At 40.2% G+C, this 23,770-nt stretch overlaps 1 protein-coding gene across 1 annotated transcript in view; it reads left to right on the forward strand.

Moving 5' to 3' along the window:
• LOC105710284 (spermatogenesis-associated protein 1) overlaps positions 1–23,770 on the forward strand; it is a 47,470-nt gene that overhangs the window by 7,445 nt on the left and 16,255 nt on the right. The window contains 5 exon segments of the mRNA XM_021667731.2: positions 2,157–2,245; positions 7,583–7,689; positions 9,622–9,739; positions 20,468–20,521; positions 20,617–20,848. Coding sequence (XP_021523406.2) covers positions 2,157–2,245; positions 7,583–7,689; positions 9,622–9,739; positions 20,468–20,521; positions 20,617–20,848 — 600 coding nt within the window.

Genomic DNA, 23,770 nt, shown 5'->3' on the forward strand with positions numbered 1-23,770 from the left:
TATGATACTACCCCATGACTTCTCTTTTTTATATTCTTACTAATAATGTCTACTAATGATTGAATCTTGAGCTCTTTCCCAGGTCCAGTTCCCAAGGGATCATCTTTTCACATCAGAACATTTTGTTTCTGGTCAGCCCAGGATTTAGACTCCAGCATTGGTCCCATCAGAAATGATAAAGGGAGTTTTTGAAATCCCAAACATGGCTTCTTTGCCATTACTTTAGAAGGGATACTCTAGGTATCTCTTACCCAGAATGCTTGGGGTCAGAAATATTTCAGATTTCAGATTTTTTCAAATTTTGGGATATTTGTATTATATACTTACCGGTTGGACAACCCTAAATCAAAATCCAAAATGCACCAATGAGCATTTCCTTGGAGCACCATGTCAGCATTCAAAACGTTTCAGACTTTGGAGCATTTCAGATTTCAGATTTTAAAATTAGGGATACTCAACCTGTATAGTGGGGTCCTGTATAGGTTTACCACAGGACAACAATAAAGCAGGTCTTGACTGATCTATCTTGAGTTTGCATAATTAAAAATTTGTTCTTTGCCTGGCACAGTGGGTTGCTCACTCCTGTAATCCCAGCACTTTGGGAGGCCAAGACAGGCGGATCACTTGAGGTCAGTAGTCCAAGACCAGCCTGGCCAACGTGGTGAAAGCCTGTCTCTACCGAAAATACAAAACTTAACTGGGCATGGTGGCACAGGCCTGTAATCTCAGCTACTTGGAAGGCTGAGGCAGGAGAATTGCTTGAACCTGGGAGGCAGAAGCTGCAGTGAGCTGAGATTGTGCCACTGCACTCCAGCCTGAGCAACACAGGGAGACCCTGTCTCAAAGAAAAAAAAATTGTTCTGAATTAAAGTATCAGATTTTAATATGTAACAGAAATTAAAACTTTTAGCCTACTAATTTACATACCAGTGAATCAATAAATGTCCATATGCTATAATTATTATAGATTAATTCTTATCTAATAATGAAGTGACTATATATGTATCTGAGTCATGTTTTGCCTAGGTTCACAATAGAGGTTAATATTAATACAATGGCATACAGAGTTTTTGGATAGATCTATAAATACTCTCTTAAAGTACTAATGTGTTCTTAAAATAGCATTTGACATGGTCAGAATGACTAATCACATTTTAATTATTGTAAGAAATATAGGAAGTAATATGCAAAACTAATTTAAGGAGATTGTATATTTCAGGAAATAATCTTTTAATTTTGATACTATTAAAACAATTAGTAGTACTTGTTAGGGTTTTGTAGAGCTATAATCAGTACCAGATCAGAGGAATTTTAAGTTTTGTTAGATTTAAATCATTATTTTAACATAAGCCAAGGAAGAGCAATGCTTTGAAATCTAGAAAAGCTTCAGTTTTGTGTTGTTACAATTAGTATATCCTTAAGGATTATCCTACTTTGATAATTCCTTTTAGAGTAATAATTCAGCTACCTTATTTTTCAATTTTTCTTACATACATTTATATATTTTTAATTGTATCATACATTCTGGTAAACTGCCATAAATCCTCTGAGGAAAAACACAGGAAATAATACACAAATGAAGCCTGACATATTTAAAGATTGGCATTTTCATCTGTAATAATAGTTCATATTTTTTATTATTGAGGCATCAAAGCCCAGGAAGAAATGTCTATGGTTAAAGAGTTTTCATCATTCTACAGACATTTTAACTAGCCAAGAGACTAATTAAAACTTTAGGCATGCTTAGAATTTGTAGTTGATCCTAACCCAGGATCATAAATTCTTTCTACTTCCAAACGTATACTAGTAAAATGCTGTTTATGTAAACAATTTTCAACCAAGATTTAGAATAGTAAAATATGTCCTAGTCACAAGTTCATTATAATGTAATTTATCACTTTACTTATTTTTAATTATGTTCTATTTAATGAAATTGTCATTTCATTACAATTACCAGTCGTATTTACTAGTAATATGTCCTTTTGAGTTAGAATAATGAAGATTGTATATATTCCTAAGTTTTCATTTTTAGTTTATTCAAAGCTTTTGTGTTTTCCTTTTTATTTCTTGAACAAATCAGAGACCAAAAATGAGTGGAATGCTATCTTAAGCCAAAAAAACTGTTACAATTTTTATTTAATACTACTTAAATGAAGAAAGATAAAAAAAAATTCCAATTGATAATTATCCCATTCAGACATTAGTGAATATGTCACTCAATCCAAGTCGACCTTCCTCATCAGAGGTAAGAAAATCTTTTTATACTAAAATATAAGAAAGACTTGCTTATCATTTTTGAAAAGTTTTATAAAAGCAAAACCGTGAATTACATAAAGTGTTATTGACTCCACCATGATCCCAACTTTGTGTATCCCATTGTCTGATTACACTTCTCATGTCTCTAGCTCACTTCCTCTAATACCCCAACCATATTGGGACCCCCAATGCATTGATCCTATCACCTTTTTTACTATTTCTCAATTGTATGATTGAAGGTGGTACCCTCCATATCTAGCTTAATTCCATAGCGCAATCATGGTCACTCCTTTGCATATACTTTTGACTTCTTGCCCCTTTCTCACTTCATTGTGTTCCTTGGCAATACAACAAACACGGTTAATGCATGTCTCCACCTATTCCATACCTACAACTGAACAGCTGAATGTGGCTAGAGAGAAAAATTTATACCATCATAAGTACCATTCTCACTTTAAATTCATGACCATGAATTTCCAGTGAAATCTTTTTCTTGTGGGCAATCTTACTATCTGCCATTCATTGATTCACTCTTCCTCTCTTCTTCCTTTTTTTTTTTTTTGTTTGTTTACTTGAGATGGAGTCTCACTCTGTTGCCAGGCTGGAGTGCAATGGCTCGATCTTGGCTCACTGCAACCTCTGCCTCCTGGGTTCAAGCAATTCTCTTGTCTCAGCCTCCCAAGTAGCTGGGACTATAGGCATATGCCACCACACCCAGCTAATTTTTGTATTTTTAGTAGAGATGGGGTTTCACCATGTTGGCTAGGAATGTCTCAATCTCTTGATCTCGTGATCTGCCTGCCTCACCCTCCCAAAGTGCTGGGATTACAGGCATGAGCCACCGTGACTGGCCCACTCTTCCACTCTTCTAAACAAGTATGTCATACCATCTCAGACCCCCAGTGCCTTCTCATTTTTCTCTTAAACCAACTGCAATAAAGGTTTCACCTCCATTATTCCAACAAAACTATTCTTGATAAATTCACCTTTTCATTACTAAATCTGTTAATTATTATCCTAAACATTCTTGACCTATGTGTGCACAACAGTTGACACCATTAATCATGTTATCTTCCTTGATATAGGCTTCACTAGGCTTCTAGCATACATATTATATTTGTTTTCATCTTCCTGGTTATTCATTCTCAGTCATCTTTATTGTTTATTCATCTTCTTCCTGACTTCTTAATTTTGAAATATTTTAGCTCTTTGTTCTCTTTTCTACCTGCACTTATTCCTCGGTGATCTCATCTAGTCTAATATATTTAAATGCCAACTTTATGCCAAGGATTTCCAAATTTATAGCCCCATCCCAGTCCTCTTTCCTAAATTCCAGATTGATGTATGCATATATTCAGCTGACTGACTGACATCTCCACTTGGATGGTCAATAGATATTTCATCTTAATATGTCTGAAACTGGATCTTTTCCCCTTCCCCAAAATTTGTACTACCCATGATTTTTTGCCATCTCAGGTGATGTCAAACCTACCCTTTCAGTATCTGAGGCCAAATGCCTTGGAGTCATACTTGATTCTTCTTGCATACTTGAGTCTTCTACTTGACTCCTCTCTCAAACTCCACTTTCAATAGATTGACTCTGACTCTTCTGCTTGACTCTTGAACTCCACTTCCAATGGATTGTCTCTAGTTTTTAAATATATACAAAATCTGATTACTTTTTAATCAACTTGACTGCTAGCACATGAGTCACCATCATCTCACACTGTAATTATTCCAGTAACTTTATAACAAGTTTTCTTGCCTCATATAGTCTCTTCTAGCTATTATTCCCTTTACCCAACTAATTAAATTTAGAAAGATTCAAATGTAAAGCATTATGTATATCCTGATATAATGCAATATAAAATACAGGGCACTATTTATAAAATACTATTGCCCCAAGTAGTAACCTGTGTCACTTTAAGGCTGTATATTTAACTGTTTATAGGAGATAAGAGAGTTTGGAGAAACAAGTTAAATGACACCTTAGAGATAATTAAGTACATTCATAATGTAGAACATTCTATGAGACAACTGGCTCAATCTCTTAAAAAGTCAATGCTGTGTTAAAAAAAAAAAAAAAAAGCGAAAAAACAGGTTTGGGAACTCCAAGAAGAAAGTTTTTAAAAGTGGGAGGCTGAGGTGGGTGGATCACGAGGTGAAGAGATCGAGACCATCATGGCCAACATAGTGAAACCCTGTCTCTACTAAAAATACAAAAAATTAGCCGGACGTGGTGGCACATGCCTGTAATCCCAGCTTCTTGGGAGGCTGAGGTAGGAGAATCGCTTGAACCCAGGAGGCGGAGGTTGCAGTGAGCCAAGAATGCGCCATTGCACTCCAGCCTGGGCAACAAGAGTGAAACTCCATCTCAAAAAAAAAAAAACAACTTATCAACCAAATGCAGTGTGTGATCCTGTTTGAATTCCAGATTAAGAAAACATTTTGAGGACAATTGGGAAAATTTAAATATGGACTGGATATTAATTGACATTAAGGAATTTTAATTTTTTTAGATGTGGAAATGAAATTGTAATTATGTTACCAGAGGTCCTTATTTTTAGAATATGGATGTCAGAGTATTTAGGGATATATTGTCATGATGTCTGATTTACTTTAAATGTTTTATGCAAAGAGAGAGACTTATTTTTATATGTATGTATCTTTAAAATTTTTTATATTAAAAATATGTCAGATCTTCATGTTTCTCTTAAAACCATGCGTTAGCTTCCCATTTTATAGGTGAAAATGGCTCAGAAGGTGCTCTGTGTTTCCCCTCTACCTCTTTATATTTCTGAACTTGTCGTCTTCTACTCTTGTTTTTTTTTTGAGTTGGAGTTTCATTCTTGTTACCCAGGCTGGAGTGCAATGGCGCGATCTCGGCTCACCGCAACCTCCGTTTCCTGGTTTCAGGCAATTCTCCTGCCTCAGCCTCCTGAGTAGCTGGGATTACAGGCATGCGCCACCATGCCCAGCTAATTTTTTGTATTTTTAGTAGAGACGGGGTTTCACCATGTTGACCAGGATGGTCTCGATCTCTTGACCTCGTGATCCACCTGCCTCGGCCTCCCAAAGTGCTGGGATTATAGGCGTGAGCCACCACGCCCTGCCTCATCTTCTACTCTTTACTCTCTCTGCTGCAATCATACTGGCATGCTGTCACATGAATACCTTTGTTTTATCTCTTTCTGGAACTCCTTCCCTCTAGATCTTCACTTGGCTAATTCCTTCATTTCCCTTAGGTCTTTACTCAGATCTCACCTCTTCCATGAGACCTACCCTGACTATATAAAACTGAAAACCTCAAGCCTGTAATCCCAGCACTTTGGGAGGCCGAGGCAGGTGGATCACGAGGTCAAGAGATCGAGACCATCCTGGTCAACATGGTGAAACCCCGTCTCTACTAAAAATACAAAAAATTAGCTGGGCATGGTGGCGCGTGCCTGTAATCCCAGCTACTCAGGAGGCTGAGGCAGAAGAATTGCCTGAACCCAGGAAACGGAGGTTGCGGTGAGCCGAGATCGCGCCATTGCACTCCAGCCTGGGTAACAAGAGCGAAACTCCGTCTCAAAAAATAAAAAAAAAAAAACCTGAAAACTTCTCCATCCCATATCTTCTGATTCTTCTTTACCCTGCCCTACTTATTCTTTGTTCCTAGTAATTACCACTTTGTAATATGCTATATTACCTATTAGTATTTTATATTTTTTTAATTTAAAAAAAATTTAAAATTTTACTTCTTAGAAGTCAGTATTTATTGTGTATTGGCTGTATCTCTCACAGAGCCAGAACTAGTCCAAGGCAAATGAGGTGCTTGCCATGGATCAAAAATTTAAGGGGCTACCAAAAAAATATTTAGTATTAATGCAAAAAAATACATAATGAACAGGATGTCAATATTTAAATTAGAGACAGGATCCAACAGTGCCATCTGTAATCATTTTGAAGCCTATGGCAAAAGAAAAAGTATGTGCCTTTATATATATATATATATTCCTTGTAATGTATTTTTAAAATAGCTTTTTAACGAAAATATTATTGATGAGTAGCTTCCATTACAGCCAGGAAAGTAAGATTATAATAAATTAGGGTTTGGGTGTAAATAGAATATTTAACCTTAAAATAATGTCAGATTTAATATATACTTAAAATTTTTTCCATATTTTTTCAACTACTTTGTTGTCCTGGAAAAAATAAAACCATTAAAAGTGTATTTTTAAGAAGCGTGTGTATAAATGTTTAGTTCAAGAAATAGTTTCCCCCTGTAAAATATTAATACATTTATATAAAGATGAGGTCATATTTACTTTAAATTTCTTAAGGTTTTGCAAATGTTTAATAGTATAGCTAAAGATTAATCTTTTAAGTGCTCTAGTGTTCAAAATGCAACATATAGCAAACTTCACTATTACATCTATACAAACATTTTAGATTGTTAGTTAATATTTCATCATTAAAAGCATAGAAGTAATTTCCTTGATTTATAAAACCAACTTGAAGAAAACCTTATGTTTAAGATTATTTTTATCTTCTATAAAATTAATGATGTTAATAGTAGGTCATATTCAGACTTTTAAAGATTTCTCAGATATTTAATATCGCATTAGAGTATATTCATTTAAATATTTTGACTTTTAATATGCAGTATCAAACTTAATTTGATTAAAAGATAAGACTATATTTGTAATCATTCTGTTTCTGTTGTGGTAATATAAATATTCTAGAGAGAAGGATTCTAATCAAGGTCATAACAAAACATTAATGGAAAAGTGGATAGTTACATATAAGCACAGACATGCCCAGTGTAAGAACAGTCACTCCTTTCTCATTTGGTCAGAAATAAGTTCTTCCTGGAATTCTGGTGAATAAGTACATTCCTCAAACCACAGTATTAAGCCTTTTGCAGGTGCTGAGAGCTAGCAATCTTCAGAACTATTAGGGAGAAAATATACAAAGGATAAGGATTCCACACGTTCACTCCAATGGAACAGAGCAGGTAGGGAGTGAGGTGAAGTAAAGGTTGATGTTAAGAAAACTAGTCTGGGTACCCTAGGATTCTTACTGCAGGCCACAGAAAGAACACCATATGCCAAAAATATTGAGATAATCTCATAGCCATTGCTACCAAGGGAAAATGTACTCCAAGTGCCAAGTGACCAACTTAAGAATAGATTTTTAGTTCATTTTGTTTTTTGTTTGTTCAGAGGAATGTATGTATTCCGTGTTTTTTTCAGTTGTGTTTATTAAACTTGATTATATGTGACATCGTTGTTTTTTTTCACTTTAAAAATATTTTAACTAATGTTCTTCTCAATTTATTCAGTTAGTGGAACTTCATGTTTTTTATGTCCCTGAGGGATCATGGAACTATAAGCTAAATACCATTTTGACAGAAGTTGTTAACAGATTCATTTCAGCTGGATTTCTGAGGCAAGTGTTGTACAGTGATGTAACAATATGCCTGAGAGAAGAGTCTTTTTTTCTGCAGAGAAAAATGCTTTCTGGAAATTTAAGAACTATAAGTGAAAAATATTTTGTCTATGTGGTAGTTCCATTTCCTAACTTAATGAATACTATCAATATGTAGTGCTATGTAACAATTAAACCAGTTCTATAGGAGTAGCTCACTTGGCCATAGTTCTGCTACCCAGAAAACAGTATATAACCTGTGTGTTATTATGATCATACACAAAGTGAATTAAGAGAGAAGTTACCTGAAATTAAGAATCTGCTGAACTACTCAGAAGGCTGTGGTGGGAGGACTGCTCTGAGCCCCAGAAGTCAAGGCTGCAGTGAGCCATGATTGCACCACTGCACTCTGGTCTGGGAAACAGAGTAAGACTCTGCCCCCCACCCCACCCACCCCAAAAAAAAAGAGAAAGAGAAAGCTGCTGAAGATCTGAAAACAGTAGTTAAAGCAGTGTATCTAAAATGTCTCTTTCTCTGAACTGTTTAAAAATATAAACAAAGGACATATGTTTATATGTATTTAGATGTGTATTTTCACATTCACAAAAACACATAACACTATATGATCTGACTGTCTGTTATCTCTTGAGCACACCCCTCTTCCTAATCTTCATAATCACTTTCTTCAACCATATCAGCCTCCTTTCTGTTCTGGAACACATTGCCCTATCTCAGGACCCTTGTACTTTCTGTTCCGTTTGTCTAGAATGAGTTTTCTGCCCTAACCATATGCCCTCCCATCTCTTTCAGCTTTTTCCTCACATATTACCTTTTTCTGTAGATATTCTCTAATCACTGCATTTTAAATTATTGCTACAATCCCTTTCTTTATTCTCTGCCTTATTTTTCTCTGTGGTACTTAGCAGTGTCTTATGAATTACTTTTTTTTTTTTTTTTTTTTTTACTTATTTACTTCATTAATTTTCCTATTCCATCACCAGGTTGTAAAGTCCATGAGGGCAGGGATTTTTGTTTTGTTGACTGCCATATTCCCATACCTTGGAACAACGTCTGACACATAGTAGGTGCTCAATAAATATGTGTTGATTGAATGAATCATCTAATATTTCTCATAAGGTCCTAGAAAAATAAGAACTTGGAATGATAGCATAAGTGATGGTTTTAAATTTTAGACATTCAGGAGCAAAGTATTCCTAATAAGCAAAGATAAGGACTCTGACAATGTTAGATGTTAGATTATTTTAAAATTATTTAAACACTAGCTAATAAATATCTGTGGCTATATCATTTCTTGATATATGTCTAAAAGTAAATAAATTCCACAGCAAATTTTAACAATAAAATTTGGAAGCCGGGCGCAGTGGCCTATGCCTGTAATTCTAACACTTTGGGAGGCTGAGGTGGGTGGATCACAAGGTCAAGAGTTTGAGACCAGCCTGGCCAATCAGGTGAAACCCCATCTCTACTAAAAATATAAAAATTAGCCAGGTGTGGCAGTGAGCACTGGCAGTCCCAGCTGCTTGGGAGGCTGAGGCATGAGAATCACTTGAACCCAGGAGGCAGAGGTTACAGTGAGCTGAGATCACGCCACTGCACTCCAGCCTGGGCAACAGAGCGAGACTCCATGTCAAAAAAAAAAAAAAAAAAAAAATTGGAAGTAGATTAGCAAAGAGACAGTTATTTTCCTTTTCCTTATAAAACATTTATAAAGTGTTTATTTGCATAATTTTAAAGGCAGACTTTATTTATTTTAAGAGATGTTTATGGAAGACCTACAAAATGCCAGCAATGTAGAAACATGATATGTTAAACTATATCTGACACATTAAATCAACATTTGTGTTTGAGATAGCTGACTAAAGTTACTGAATCATTAGTATATCCAAAATCTATTTCATTTGACATTGTAAGATGAGTATCATAATATTTCAGAGTATCTCCTCAACTTACTTTACAAGCCCTGAGGGAGTGTCTTGGTGAGTTCCTGGGTGAAGATGCTATTGCAAAAAAATTTTTGTTTCTGAAATGCATTGGAAATAATTTAGCTGTGGTAAGTTTTCTTGTTTTTCCTTCTGATTGAGAAAGACCATACCTTCTCAAATTATATTTCTTAAATGCTTATCAACTCAGCTCCTTAAAATACTGTTAGATTTGTAATCTCAATCATTATCAAATGGAAAAATCATTAAGCATACAGATCAACAAAGATAGGTCACATAGGCATGTTATTGGGCATGAAAATAATGGGTTTTGTGTGTGTGAATTTCTTTGCAAAGCAAAGAAATACCAATTTAAAATGTTATATAATTAATATAGTTCTTAAATTTAAATGAAAGTTTTTAAGTGTTTTAAAAAAGTGTTTGTGTTCTGGAGAAAAATGGGGTTCTCATTGCTTGCACCACAGCTAGACTCATTTGATGTAAAAATGATACGGCTCCAATGTATTTTTTTGGTGTCAACTTTTTTTTTTCTTGAGACAGTTTTGTTCTTTTGCCCTGTCTGGAGTTCAGTGGTATGATCTTGGCTCACTGCAACCTTCACCTCCCAAGTTCAAGCAATTCCCCTGCCTCAGCCTCCCAAATAGCTGGGATTATAGGCATGTGCCACCATGCCCAGCTAATTTTTGTATTTTTAGTAGAGACAAGGTTTTACCATGTTGGCCAGGCTGGTCTTGAACTCCTGACCTCAGGTGATCTGCCTGCCTCAGCCTCCCAAAGTGCTGGGATTACAAGTGTGAGCCGCCATGTCTGGCCGATGTCTGCTGATATTTACTGAACACTTCTATTTGTAGTTGCTATGACTTAGTGGCCAGGACACTCTAAGTAGAGAGTATTCCTAGCCTAAGTTTCTAATTTAATGAGCCATCACATATCAAAGTTTCTGGTGTCTGATATCCATATAAATTTTATTTCCTTAATCAAGATTTTCTATATTTAAACTCTTTAAAATGTGGTGTAGTCTTATTTCACTTTAGTTAACAGATTATATCATTATTATGTGTTTATGTGATTATTTGCTTAACGTCTAACTCTACCATTAGATTATAGTTCCTTGTGGGAAGGGAATTCATGTTATTCACTATTGTATTTCTAATCAGTGCCTAACAAGGTATTTTGCACTAGAGGTGTTTAAATGTTCACTGAACAAATTAAATCATGAATGATAATGGAAAAAATAGGCATTTTCTTCCAAAATACCACTATAATTTGCTATGTGAGATTCTTGGGATCAGTAGCTAAATTTGAAGAAGTTTTTGTCATCAGAGTTCTATTTATTGTGACTTTTGGCATATTAATGTTAATTTACTGATCATTAAGTCAGTTTTCCTCCAAGAAGAAAACAACTCATAATTTTTTGTTCTTTTTCATGATGTATAAATGTACAAAATATCAATCATAGAATCCCAGATTGCAAGGGACTTTCAAAGTAATTTAGGTCAATCTAAAATCCTTTTAATATTATTTTAAACAAATGTTTATTGATGTTTTTCTATATACTAAACTAGAAAACAGAACTAGATATGGATCTTGCCCTTAAAGAGTGCTCAGTGTAGTGATGAAGATTAAAATATATTAAATAAATAAATAAAATATTATATTTTATATATTCAGAAGAAAGGAGATTACTTCCAGCAGGGGAAGAGGGGATGTACAAAACTTTGAGGAAGAAGCAATATTTCAGTTTGGATCCTAAAAGAAAAATATTTGTTCTTGCAAAGATGAAGGGTGAGAAAAGCTTTCTGAGCAGAGAAAATAGGATAAGCACAGGAGTAGAAAAGCAGACAACTCAGAAATAATAAATGGTACATTTTTTAATGGGGCATTGACATGAAAGGAAATAATAAATGGTACATTTTTAATGGGGGCATTGACATGAAATAATAAATGGTACATTTTTTTAATGGGGCATTGACATGAAAGGAAATAGTGAGGAGCAAGTTATAAAGTTGTTTGTTGAAGGTCTTGAATGCCTTCAAGTTTAGATTAATAGTTTGGATTTTTTCCTGAAACCCTAGAGTTTTTGACTAAAAGAATTACACGTGAATCAGAGCTTTCAGTACAATTAATTGGGCCTCACCGAGAAGGATGAATTGAAGTGAGAAGAGAATAGAGGCAGGGATTTCAGTAGGAATGTTTTACAGTGGTTCAGGCAAGAGATAATGTGGGCCTAAGGAACAGGCTGCTTCTCAAATTTCTTCTATGACCATTTTCTCCTTGGTTTCATACTTGAGCTACAGAAATCTTCCTTTGGTCCTCAAATATGGCAGACTTATTTCTGATTTTTGGTCCTTGCACTTGCATAGAAATCACTTTCCCCTGATTTTCAGATAGCTGGCTGCTTCTTTTCATAAATCAGGTCTTAGCTCAAGTATTACCTTTTCAAAAAGCCCTTCCTTGACCAAATAGTTTTTAGATGTTCTTTCAAGTTACTCTCTATTACATCACTCTGTTTTCTTTTCATAAAACATGTATCACCATCCTAAATTGTGTTTGTTTATTTAATATCTGCTTTCCCAAGTAGAATAAAGCTCTATGACAGTGGAGATTTTGCCTTACTTATCACTGTATCCCTACCATGTAGAACACTGCCTGACAGATAGTAAACCCTCACTGTTTGTTTGTTTGTTTGATTTGTTTGTTTTTTGGTTGGAGTCTTGCTCTGTCACCAGGCTGGAGTGCAATGGCTTGATCTCAGCTCACTGCAGCCTCCCCCTCATGGATTCAAGCAGTTTTCCTGCCTCAGCCTCCCAAGTAGCTGGGGGAGCCACCACACCTGGCTAATTTTTGTATTTTTAATAGAGATGGGTGTAAGGGTTATTGTCGAGTTTAAAATGAGGAAACTGAGGCCAGCACAAGAAGATCCAATGCTAATTTATTCAGCTCCTGGGTGAGGTTCTGCAGCCCGACAGGAGGGGCTGGATAAGTCGCGCGGACTCCTCTCAGACGTGGGGTTTTATAGGGAGTGGAGGCGTTTGATTGGTTGTGGGAGAGCAGGACATGGACGTGGCAAGCTGCTATTGGCAGGTAGGCGGGATTTCTGGTAAGCGGGCTGCCCAAGGGAAGTGGGACCTGGACGGGACAGAATGCTACTGGGCAGGTTCTGGCGGGGCTTTTTTTTTTTTGGTGGGATTCTTCAACAGCTGGCTAGGTGCTGAGTGCAGAGCCTAGTGTCGAGTGCAGGAGTGCGTGCAGGATGATGACGTGGTTTCTAGGCGCGGAGGAGCGGGGATGTGTCCAAGCTCCCGGAGGGGGTGTGGGCATGTCTGAGCTCCTGGCGAGGCAACCAGCCTTACATTCCTACCTTTTTGATGATATAGGATGCCGCTCTTTCTGGCTACTTCCTGCTGAGTAGGGGTGGAGTGAGGGGATGGGTCAGTTGGCTGGTGCCTTGGTTGGGAGCTGGATATAGGGCAAAGCAGCATTTGGTTAACAGCCACTCATCCAATTTCTTGCATACAAGCTTGCAGGAACCTGAGAAGAAAAGGGGCTCTTAGTAGTAGTAAGCAGATTATGATGATGGGAGTGATGATAGGGGTCAACCAGGCAAACATGGGAGATTGCCACCAGCTGAGAGGTGAGACTGATGTATTTTGTTTTTTACGGAGGTCTTCCTGGAGGTGGTGGAGAGTGTTGACATTTTCCTCTACTAGGCCTGATTCATTGATGTAATAGCAGCACTGTTCCTGGAGAAACAGACAGGTACCTCCTTTTTCCACCATTAGTAGGTCAAGGGCCCGTCGGTTTTGGAGAGTTACCTGGGCCAATGATGTAATTTGTTGCTGGAGGGAGGCCAGCGAGGTGGCGGACGCTTCAATGGCCACATGGAGCTTGTCTTCCAGTTGAGCGGCTGAAGTGACACTGTACCCTAGGGCACCGCTCCCGAGCCTGGCTGCTGCTAGAGAGGATGCTAGAGAGAGACCAACGACTATTGGGAGGAAGACTGCTCATTTGTTTTGGTGAGCAGAGGGAGGCGTAAGGAGATATAGGAGCTCAGCTTGCCCGTATACCTCTAACTGTGGGACTAGAGTTAACGGGCACATGGGGAGGGGAGGGAGGCATTTATAACTTTGGTTAGGGTCCCATTACACCAAAAGTATCCTCCTGGAGGCGCATAAAGAGTGGATCTTACTTTTGCAGTTGTGTTGCAGCTGGAGCTGTTGGTTGTTCCATAGCAGAGAAAGAGCTATTGGGAGTGTACCTTGAACAGCGGGATACCCCTTAGGGTGGGGTCAGGCCCCATAGATGATCATGACAGGTTGAACCCAGTCTGGAGGGGAACTGTGGCTAAGGGGGTTTGTTAAGGGAGGCACATAAAAAGCAATTAGTGAAGTTTATGGCTTCGACTAGTGTTAACCAAGAGAAAGGTTGGGGGTTGTTGCACCTTCGTTATCACCCTTATTATCATCACGGTCATTACTACAACCTTTATCATCACCTCCTTCAGCATTATCACTTTTACCATCATCACCATTACCATAACCTTCATTATGATCATCACCACTTTCACCATCATCACCATCACCATCACCATAACCTTCATTATGATCAGTGTCATTACCTTCGTCACCACCTTCATTACCACCTTCATCACCATCTTCATCATCACCTTCATCATCACCTTCATCATCATTACCACCACTATTATCAACAGTCACCTTCATCTCGAGGGGGCCTGTTCCCGTGGAAGGGCAGTACTGTTTAGGAAGATCCAGCCCTGATTAGACTCTGTTTCCCCTCTTAATATGAGGTCCTGTTTTTCCAATGGCAAGTAAACCAGCGGCGTAGCCATAGTAAGGAACAGGACCAGAGTGGGAGCTAGCCTGGTACTGGTCAAGGATTTTGCTGCCACATCTGCCCTTGCATTGCCCCAAGAAACGGCATCCTGCTGGGCCTGGTGTCCCCGGCAGTGAATGACAGCAACTTCTTTGGGCAGTGACAGGGCCTGCAGATTTGAGATTTGGGTAGCATTGACTATAGGACTATGAGGGACCCCTTTATGGTAAGGAATCTCCACTCTTTCCAAAGGGCAGAGTGGCAGTGGGTAATAAGAAAGGCATACTTCGAGTCAGTGTAGATATTTGTTCGCTTCCCCTCTGCTAGCGTGAGAGCTTGGGTTAAGGCAATGAGCTCTGCTTTTTGTGATGTGGTTCCATCAGGGAGGCAACATGCCTCGAGGATGGCTGAATCTGTGACTACTGCATAGGCCGCTTTTTGTCGCCTCTCAGCTGTCACTGTTGAACTCCCATCTACATAAAAGGTAAGGTCTGGGCTAGTGAGAGGAAGGTTAAACAGGCCCTCTTGAGGTTTGGCAAATGTATCTATTAGTTCAGGGCAGGAATGGGTCGGGGAGGGGGAATGGGATGGAAGAGGAAACAAAGTAGCCGGGTTGAGTGGAGAAGTGGGATGAAGGCTGACTGAAGGATTTTCAATAAAAAGTAGATGAAACTCCTGTAGGCGAGAAGGTCCTAGGTGTGCGAGAGATTTGTGAGAGAGAAGGTAGGTGAGCCGATGGGGAGAAAACACCAAGATGGGCTGGCCCAAGGTAAGTTTTAGGGATTCCTTAGTGAGTTCTGTTGCTGCTCCCAGGGCCCGCAGGCAAGGCTGCCATCCCCTGACCTTGGGGTCGAGTTGTTTTGATAAGTACGCTACTGGACAGTACACGGGACCCAGGGGTTGGGTTAAGACCCCAACTGCAATTCCCTATTTCTCGTCAGTGAACAAGTGGAAGGGGCAGTTGAGATCTGGCAGTTGGAGTGAGGGTGCCGTGGACAAGGCAGTTTATAGGGTTTTAAAAGCCTGTTTTAATACCCCGGGGTGAGAGAGGTGTCCCGTGGGTGTGCCTTTAGCAACTGCATATAGAGGTTTAGCTAGAGAGGCAAAATTAGGTATCCAATGATGGAAGAATCCTACAAACCCTAAAAAGGAGAGAATTTGGTCTGCCGTCTCTGGAGGCCGTAGTGAAAGAAGTGCCTTTTTGTGATCTGTTGTCAGGTTTTTAGTTGTAGGGGTGAGGCGAATGCCCAAGTAAACTATCGAGGTGACTGACAACTGTGCCTTAGAGTGAGATACCCGGTACCGTTTAGATCCCAGAAACTTAAGGAGGGTGGCAGTGTGTTGTTGAGACAGGGAGAGGGAGGGGCTACAAAGTAACAGGTCGTCCACATACTGAAGGAGGAGACTGGGTTGGAGGGGGCAGGAGCTAAGGTCAGCTGCTAAGGCTTGTCTGAAAATATGGGGGCTGTCTCTGAATCCTTGGGGCAGGACCGTCCAGGTGAGCTATTGTGACAGGTTAGTATCCGAATCAGTCCAGGTGAAGGCAAAGAGAAAGTAAGATTCAGGGTGTGGAGGAATGGTAAAGAAGGCATCCTTGAGGTCAAGAACTGTAAAATGGGAGGTAGTGGAGGGAATGTTGGAAAGCAGGGTGTATGGGTTGGGGACTACAAGGTGGAGGGGTACCACCACCTCATTGATAAGGCATAGGTCCTGAACTAGGCAGTAGTCACTGGACAACTTTTGGACCGGTAAGACAGGAGTGTTGCAAGGGGAACTGGTGGGGATAAGGAGTCCCTGGGCTAGGAGTTGAGTAATGATAGGCTTTAGACCCTGGCGGTGGGTTTTTGAGATGGGAAACTGAGGACGTGAGGGAAAGTGGGTAGGATTTTTGAGAAGTATTTTAACTGGCGTGTGATGTCTGGTCACTACAGGCTTAGAGGTATACCATACCAAGAGATTAACTACATCAGGAGGGATAGGAGGTTGAGGCTAAGGGTTAAGACAGGGCGTTTGGTTAGGAGGGGCAGTAGGAGGTGAGCAGGTGATGGGCTTGAGTATGGGGGGCTAGTGAGTTGGAGAGTGGCCCCCACAGTCTGGTGAATATCTCATCCTAACAGGGGAGCTGGGCATGAGGGTATGTTTAGAAAAGAGTGAGAAAAGGGGTGTCCCTCAAGGACACAGGCTAAAGGATGGGTTTGATTAGGACAGGAAGGCCTTCCATCAATTCCCATGACTGAGACCTGGGAAGGTATGCTAGGTCCTGAGTAGGAAGGCAATACAGAATAGGTAGCTCTCATATCCACTAAGAAGGAAGTGAACTTACCTGCTACCTGCAGCGTTACCCTGTGCTTGGCAAGCGTGATGGGGGTTCTCCAGTCTGGGCTGTGTCAGTCGTCCAGAAGTCCGAGCAGTTTAGGTGAAGGGATTGTCTCCTGCTGACCAACCTGCCCCTCACATAGAGGTGTGAGGGGTGAGCCCATAGTCCGGGACGGACAGTCAGCCTTCCAGTGTCCAGCCTGTTTGCAGCTTGGGCAGGGTCCGGGAGGTGGACAAGGACAGGGCACTGCCAGGCCTAATGTCGCTCTTGACCACATCTGAAACAGGGTCCGGGCAGGGCCCTTGAAGCATTTCGGAAGGGTTTCAATGGACCCCCTCCACCGGATGTTCGGTGGGCTGCCGGCCTCAGGACTGCTACAAGAGCTAGGATTTGGAGGCCTACCTTCTGCTGTAGGTGGGCCTGTCGGGTGGCCTCAGCCTTGTCCTCTTGGCCATTAAAAACTTTAAATGCCATGTTTACCAGGTCCCATATGGGAGTCTGGGGACCCTCCTCAGCTTTTTTAAATTTCCTCCTTATATCAGCCGCTGACTGGGAGATGAGGTGGGTGGCTAGGACTGTAGCCCCTGCTAAGGAGGCTGGATCCAGCCGGGTGTGGAGGATCATAACATGAGTTAATCGGTCAAGGAAGGTGGCTGGGTTTTCATCAGGTCCCTGAGTAATTTCCCTTAACTTGTCATAATTAACTACCTTTTGGGCTGCACTTTGCATGTCCGCTAGGAGGCACTGTAGCATTTGGTCTCGGTGGCAGCGACCATCTTGACCAGTCTGATAGTCCCAATTAGGGTTGGCCTCGGGGACCGCTGCTGTGCCTGCCGGCATCTGGTTATTAGTTAGGTGTACCTGATCAGCGTGTGCTCAGGCTGCTGTAAAGATCGGTCCCACTTGTCGGGATGAGGGTGGAGGATAGGATTACATACGTGTCATGCCAGGTTAGGTCATATGCCTGAGTAAGATAGCGGAATTCTTTGGTGTGGGCAGTCGGGTTAGTGAAGAAAGACCCTAGGTGCTTTTTGATAGCCGATAGGTCAGAGAGAGAAAATGGAGCATGCACTCGTACAACTCCCTTGACCCCGACTACCTCACGCAAAGGGCAGAGGAGTGGGGGGTTGTGAGAGTGGGTACGAGCACTGATGGGGGAAATCATATTAGGGCTTTGGGGAGGAGAAGGAGAAGAGGCAAGAGGGAGTTGAGGCCTCGCATAAGGAGGAGGGTTGGTAAAGAAGGCGGGGCAGGACAGGTCTTCGGGGTTTTCGGAGAGTGCAGAGTTGGGTGGGGCTGAGGGCAAAGGCGGGGTTTTGGCTAACAGGAGTTTAACAAAACTGGTGAATCTACAATAAAGACAGAACCACATATAGGATTGACGGACAAAGGATGGGTGCCCCCCAGATGGGAGACCAGTCTGATGCCTTCCCAGCCACGTCCCTGAAGGGATGTTTCAGGGTGTCTTGGCTGAGGTGTACCCGTATAACCCCCAGGCCTGGTCACCTCAGAACTTTCGGTCCAGAGGTGAATCACCGTTATGCCTTATGATGTCCCCGTGGAACTGCAGGTTGAGACCTACACAAGCCCCATAGCTGTTAGGCCGTGGGACTACACATAAACTCTCACTCACTCACTCACTCGTGCTGGGGGTAGGAAGAGAAACTGAAGGTACAGTTACTTCATAAAGCAGAAAACGGCTGTTATCTAGAGAGAGAGAGAGAGAGAGAGATAGAGAGTCAGAAGCGGGAAACAGCCGCCATCTTGAGAGAGAGAGAGAGAGAAAGTTAGGAGCAGGAAGCAGCCGCCATCTTGAGAGAGAGAGAGAGTTAAGAGATAGGAGCAGAAACAGGAGCTGAGAATACAGCCGAATCTGAATTTACTGCTTACTTATCTGCTTGTTTGTGCCGAGGTTAGGAAGAGAAATTGAAAGTGTAGTTACTCAATTAACAGGAGTTTATATGCCAAAAGGCGAATTTGAGATAGACGTTTTGGTGGTGTAAGCCGGGGGTTTGGTTCCGCTCTGGGGTAGGGCCCGGATTTACAAACAGGGCTTCTGACTACCCAAGCCTCGGCCGCTGCCGCGGAGATGATCGGAAGGGCGACTCAGTGTCCTGGGCCGCATCACCGAACACCGGAGAATACAAGAGGGTTCAGGAAGGTGGGGACGTCTCCCTCGGAATCCTGACCCTGACGAGACCGGGGTCCCAGACCCACGGTGAGAAACAAGACGAGGCCAGGGTCCCGGACCCACGGCGAGAGAGGGTTCAGGAAAGTGGGGGCATCTCCCTCAAAATCCTGACCCTGAGAAAACCCCTCACGGGGAGAAGACAAGAGTGTAGGGACGTCTCCTCTACGCTCAGGTACTCGAGACGAGGCCTGGGCCCTGGGCCCTTGGCAGGAAGCCGGAGTCCCAGACTCACAGTGAGAAGCTGGGGTCCCGGACCCACAGTGAGAGACGAGAAGGAGTCCCTGACGCTGCAGCATTTACGAGCAGGGAGTCCACGAGGCAAACAGCGGGAGGGGTGGTGGGCAACAGAAGTCTTACCTTGTGGTGGAATGGCTCTACCTTGTGATGGAACGGCAGCTCCCCAGTCCAACTTTGAGTGGAGGAGTCCGTTCCCCCAGGAGGGGTCTTACAACTCCCCCCCGGGTTTCAGCACCACTTGTAAGGGTTATTGCCGAGTTTAAAATGAGGAAACTGAGGCCAGCACAAGAAGATCCAATGCTAATTTATTCAGCTCCCGGGCGAGGTTCTGCGATCCAACAAGAGGGGCCGGAGAAGTTGTGCAGACTCCTCTCAGACATGGGGCTTTATAGGGAGTGGAGGCGTTTGATTGGTTGTGGGAGAGCAGGACCTGGACGTGGCAAGCTGCTATTGGCAGGTAGGCGGGATTTCCGGTAAGCGGGCCACCCAGGGGAAGTGGGACCTGGACAGGGTGAAATGCTACTGGGCAGGTTCTGGTGGGGCTTTTTTTTTGGCGGGATTCTTCAACAGCTGGCTAGGTGCTGAGTGCAGAGCCTAGTGCCGAGTGCAGAAGTGGGCACAGGATGATGATGTGGTTTCTAGGCACAGGCTGGGGGGCGTGTCCAAGCTCCCGGAGGGGGAGTGGGCGTGTCCGACCTCCCGGCGAGGCAACCAGCCTTCCAACGGGGTTTTGCCATGTTGGTCAGGCTGGCCTCAAACTCCTGACCTCAAGTGATCTGCCCACCTTGGCTTCCCAAAGTGCTAGGGTACAGGCGTGAGACACCATGCCCAGTTCCCCAATATTTGTGAAATAAATAAATAACATAAGAACTCTATAGAGTTGAATATGTAAGAAATAAAGTTTACTACGTTGGACTCTGGGGTCAGATGACCCGGCTTTGAATCCCAACTTGGAAATTTCCTAGTTATACAATCTTTACTAAGTGTAAAGCACTTAGAATAGTGCCAGGCACATAGTAAGTCCATGTAAGAGATAGGCATAGTTATTATTAGTAAATGACATAAAATATCTGTTTGATACAGTGAATAAAAGTAACATTATATTCTGCATTTTCTAGAATCTACCTGTAGTTACTAGCTTCTAAATTTGATTTTTATATTTGCCACAAATATATGCCTTCTGCAAAAAAAAAAAGTAGAGGTAAAAATAATTGAAAAAAATGTAGCAAAAGCTTTAATTTTTTTCTCACTTATTTCTAGGTGAAGGAAAAGCAAGAATCAGAACTGAAACTCAGATCATTTACTCCTCCATATGTATGTAAATGTGGCATTTTAACTTAGGCTAGTTTTTAATTTACAGCACTGTTTTTAATTACAAACTAATTTTTTAAATTTCCTATATGTTTTAGGCTGTTCAACCAGAATTATATTTGCTTCCTATAATGGACCACTTAGGAAATGTTTATTCACCATCATCAACAGTTATTTTAGTTGAGCGGCAGACTAATAATGGTATTACTGAGGTTGATGGAACAATCCACAGACCAGTTAGTGTAAGTTTGTTCAAGGAGGAACCTGGAAGAGATCCCAGTTTGTTAGAAAACACTTTGAAAGAGCTTCTTAACAAGAATCAGGAAGAAGGTGATTTTAAACTGAAACAGAAAAAAGAAAGAGGCTATTATAGTATATTTTAGCAGTCAGGTCTGTAAGCAAACTCTGAGCAAACCTAGCCTTACAAATATAGGCAGTATAAAAAGAAAGCTGCAATTTAACTTGGGGATTTCTAAAAACATAATTTTGCCAAGTGAGAGGAAAAGAAAACAATTAAGTACTATGTTAAAATAAAAACAAAATCAAAATAGTTATAGCACTTAGATGAACTCTACCACCTACTTCTTTTGTAATAAATAGTTTTAGATAAAAGTAAAGCTACAGGGGAAGAGAAGGGAAAGATGACTGCATAAAACTTTGGTATTGTTCAGAAACCAGGAGGATCAAGAAAACAGTATCAAACGAAGACAGACAACAACAAAAAACTTTAATGTTGGGGAACATGTGTATTTCAAAGAATTTTAAAATTTTTATCTGATTATAACTATCAATTTACTAACAATTTCTAATAATTTGATTCTTCAAAAGTAATAGGAATGGTGGCTTATATCTGTAATAAGCACTTTAGGAGGCCAAGGTGGGTGGATCACTTGAGCCCAGGAGTTTGAGACCAGCCTGGGCAACATGGTAAGACTCTGTCTCTACAAAAAAATGCAAAAAAAAAAAAAAAAAATGCAAAAGTTAGGCAGGTATGGTGGCACACTCCTGTAGTCCCAGCTACTCAGGAGGCTGATATGGAAGGATTGCTTGAGACGGGGAGGGGAAGGTTGCAGTGAGCCGAGATTGTACCATCACACCCCAGACTGGGTGACAGAGACCCTGCCTCAAAATAATAATAATTTTAAATGTTTAAATAAAAATTAAACTCATAAATACATAAAGCTGACTATACTCTAAGAATCATAGGAAAAAAATTAGTTGAACTTTTTTTTTTTTACCATATTACATTAAAAAATAAACTGTGAGGGAAAAGCAAATATACTAAACATTTACAGATGAAATGCATCCCCCAGAAACTAAAGACAACATCCATTAAAGCTGTAGAATATACGAATTCTTGATCAGTTACATTTCTTTTATTCTAAATTTATGCTAAATCCAGCAATGTTCCAAAGTTAGTAGTTTCTTTCATCTTAGGCACATTTAATATTTATTGTTTATTACTTGATACCAGTTAGATGCTCAGTGAGAATCTTTACTTTCTTTGTCTGGATACGTCTCTGCTAAAGGAAAAAACACCTAGCAAGCAAAAATTCAGCCTTGAGTCCTGGTATTTCTTAATAGTACAAGGTCAAGTGGCTAATGAAGTTGGAAATTGCCATGCATACTGAGAATAATGTCATATTTCACACCCTGGGCTATTAGCCAAATTTCTGAATTATGCTATTTGCATGAAACTCTCTCACCAAAAAAACAAAAAACCAACTTTGGTAGGAGTAAGTTTCTAATTCTGTGAATTCTTTGCAAGTACAGTTTTGAAATGTTATTAATTTCTTGGTGCTTTACTCCAAAAAGATTATGCTTTAAATGAGAGGCCAGTGTGTGCTCATTTTCGAAGTTCTAGAAACATCAGTAAGTATAAGAAAGAAAATAAGTGTAAAGTATACTTAATAAATGTAAAGAAGAATAAAGACTGATGATAATTTTACTACTCAGAGATAGCTTCTCTTAGAATCTGATGTATATTCTTCCAGTTATTATTTTTCAGTTCTTATATATAAAATATATTTTTATTTGTCAAAAATGAACACACATAGACTCTTAAAGCCTCCTTTATTTGAAAGTAGAAACATTTTATATCAATATAGATCTATATCATTATAGAAGTTTCTATGTCATAATTTACTTCCCCAACTCTTTATAGAGTTTTTGCTGTCATGTATAGTGCAATCAGCAACATTTTTTTTTTTTTTGAGATGGAGGCTCGCCCTGTTGCCCAGGCTGGAGTGCAATCTCAGCTCACTGCAACCTCCACCTCTTAGGTTCAAGCAATTCTCCTGCCTTAGCCTCTCGAGTAGTTGAGACTACAGGTGCACACCACCATATTCACCTAATTTTTATTAGTAGAGATGGGTTTTCACCATGTTGGCCAGGGTGGTCTTGAACTCCTGACCTCAGGTGATCCACCCACTCCTGCCTCCCAAAGTGCTCGGATTACAGGTGTGAACCACCGCTTCAGGCCAGAGCAACATTTTTCTAAATGCAGTTTCATGCATTTTTTCCTATTACTGCTTTTAGAAGTTTAACTGCTATTTCTAAGGTAATGTAGTATTGTCATTGTTCTTAGAACTTCCAACCTTGTATGTTTTTCTCTGGTCACAATTCTTCCTTCTCCAGTAGAAATAACTACTACTTTGATTTTTGTGGTAATTATTTTCTTGCTTTTCTTTTGCTTTCTGTATTTTGAAGCTCTGTTATTAGGTACATGCATATTTAGGATTATTATGTCTTCTTGATAAATTGACCCCTATATCATGTAATGTTTCACTTTATCTCTGGTAATAGTCCTTATTTTGAATTATTTTCTTAACTTTAATTTGTAGTTTGTCGTTTTACTCTGTGATTCTTTTGATCATAGGAATTCCTTGTAGTTTCACAACTGAGATATATATACCTTAATAATACAGTTTAGTTTTGTCTGTTTTGAATTCTATTTATGTGTATAATTTTGGACTTGCTTCTCTTACTCAACATTGTAAGAGTCATACCATCACATGTAACACTATTTATTTTCATTGCTGTGCTGTATTTTATATTCATACAATTTATTTATATTACAATTTATTTGTCTAGTCTATGGCCGATGGACATTTGGTTTGTTTGCAGCTTGAACTATTACAAATATGCTGTTATGTACATTTTTGTACACAAGTCCTAAATGTGCATGTCCAAGAGAATTGGCTTTGTTCATTGTTCATGTTCATGTAGATGTTCAACTTCACTAAACAACAT

This window comes from Aotus nancymaae, unplaced genomic scaffold, assembly GCF_030222135.1.
Source record: "Aotus nancymaae isolate 86718 unplaced genomic scaffold, 86718_ANA_hifiasm-v0.15.2.pri h1tg000007l, whole genome shotgun sequence".
Lineage (NCBI taxonomy): Eukaryota > Metazoa > Chordata > Mammalia > Primates > Aotidae > Aotus > Aotus nancymaae.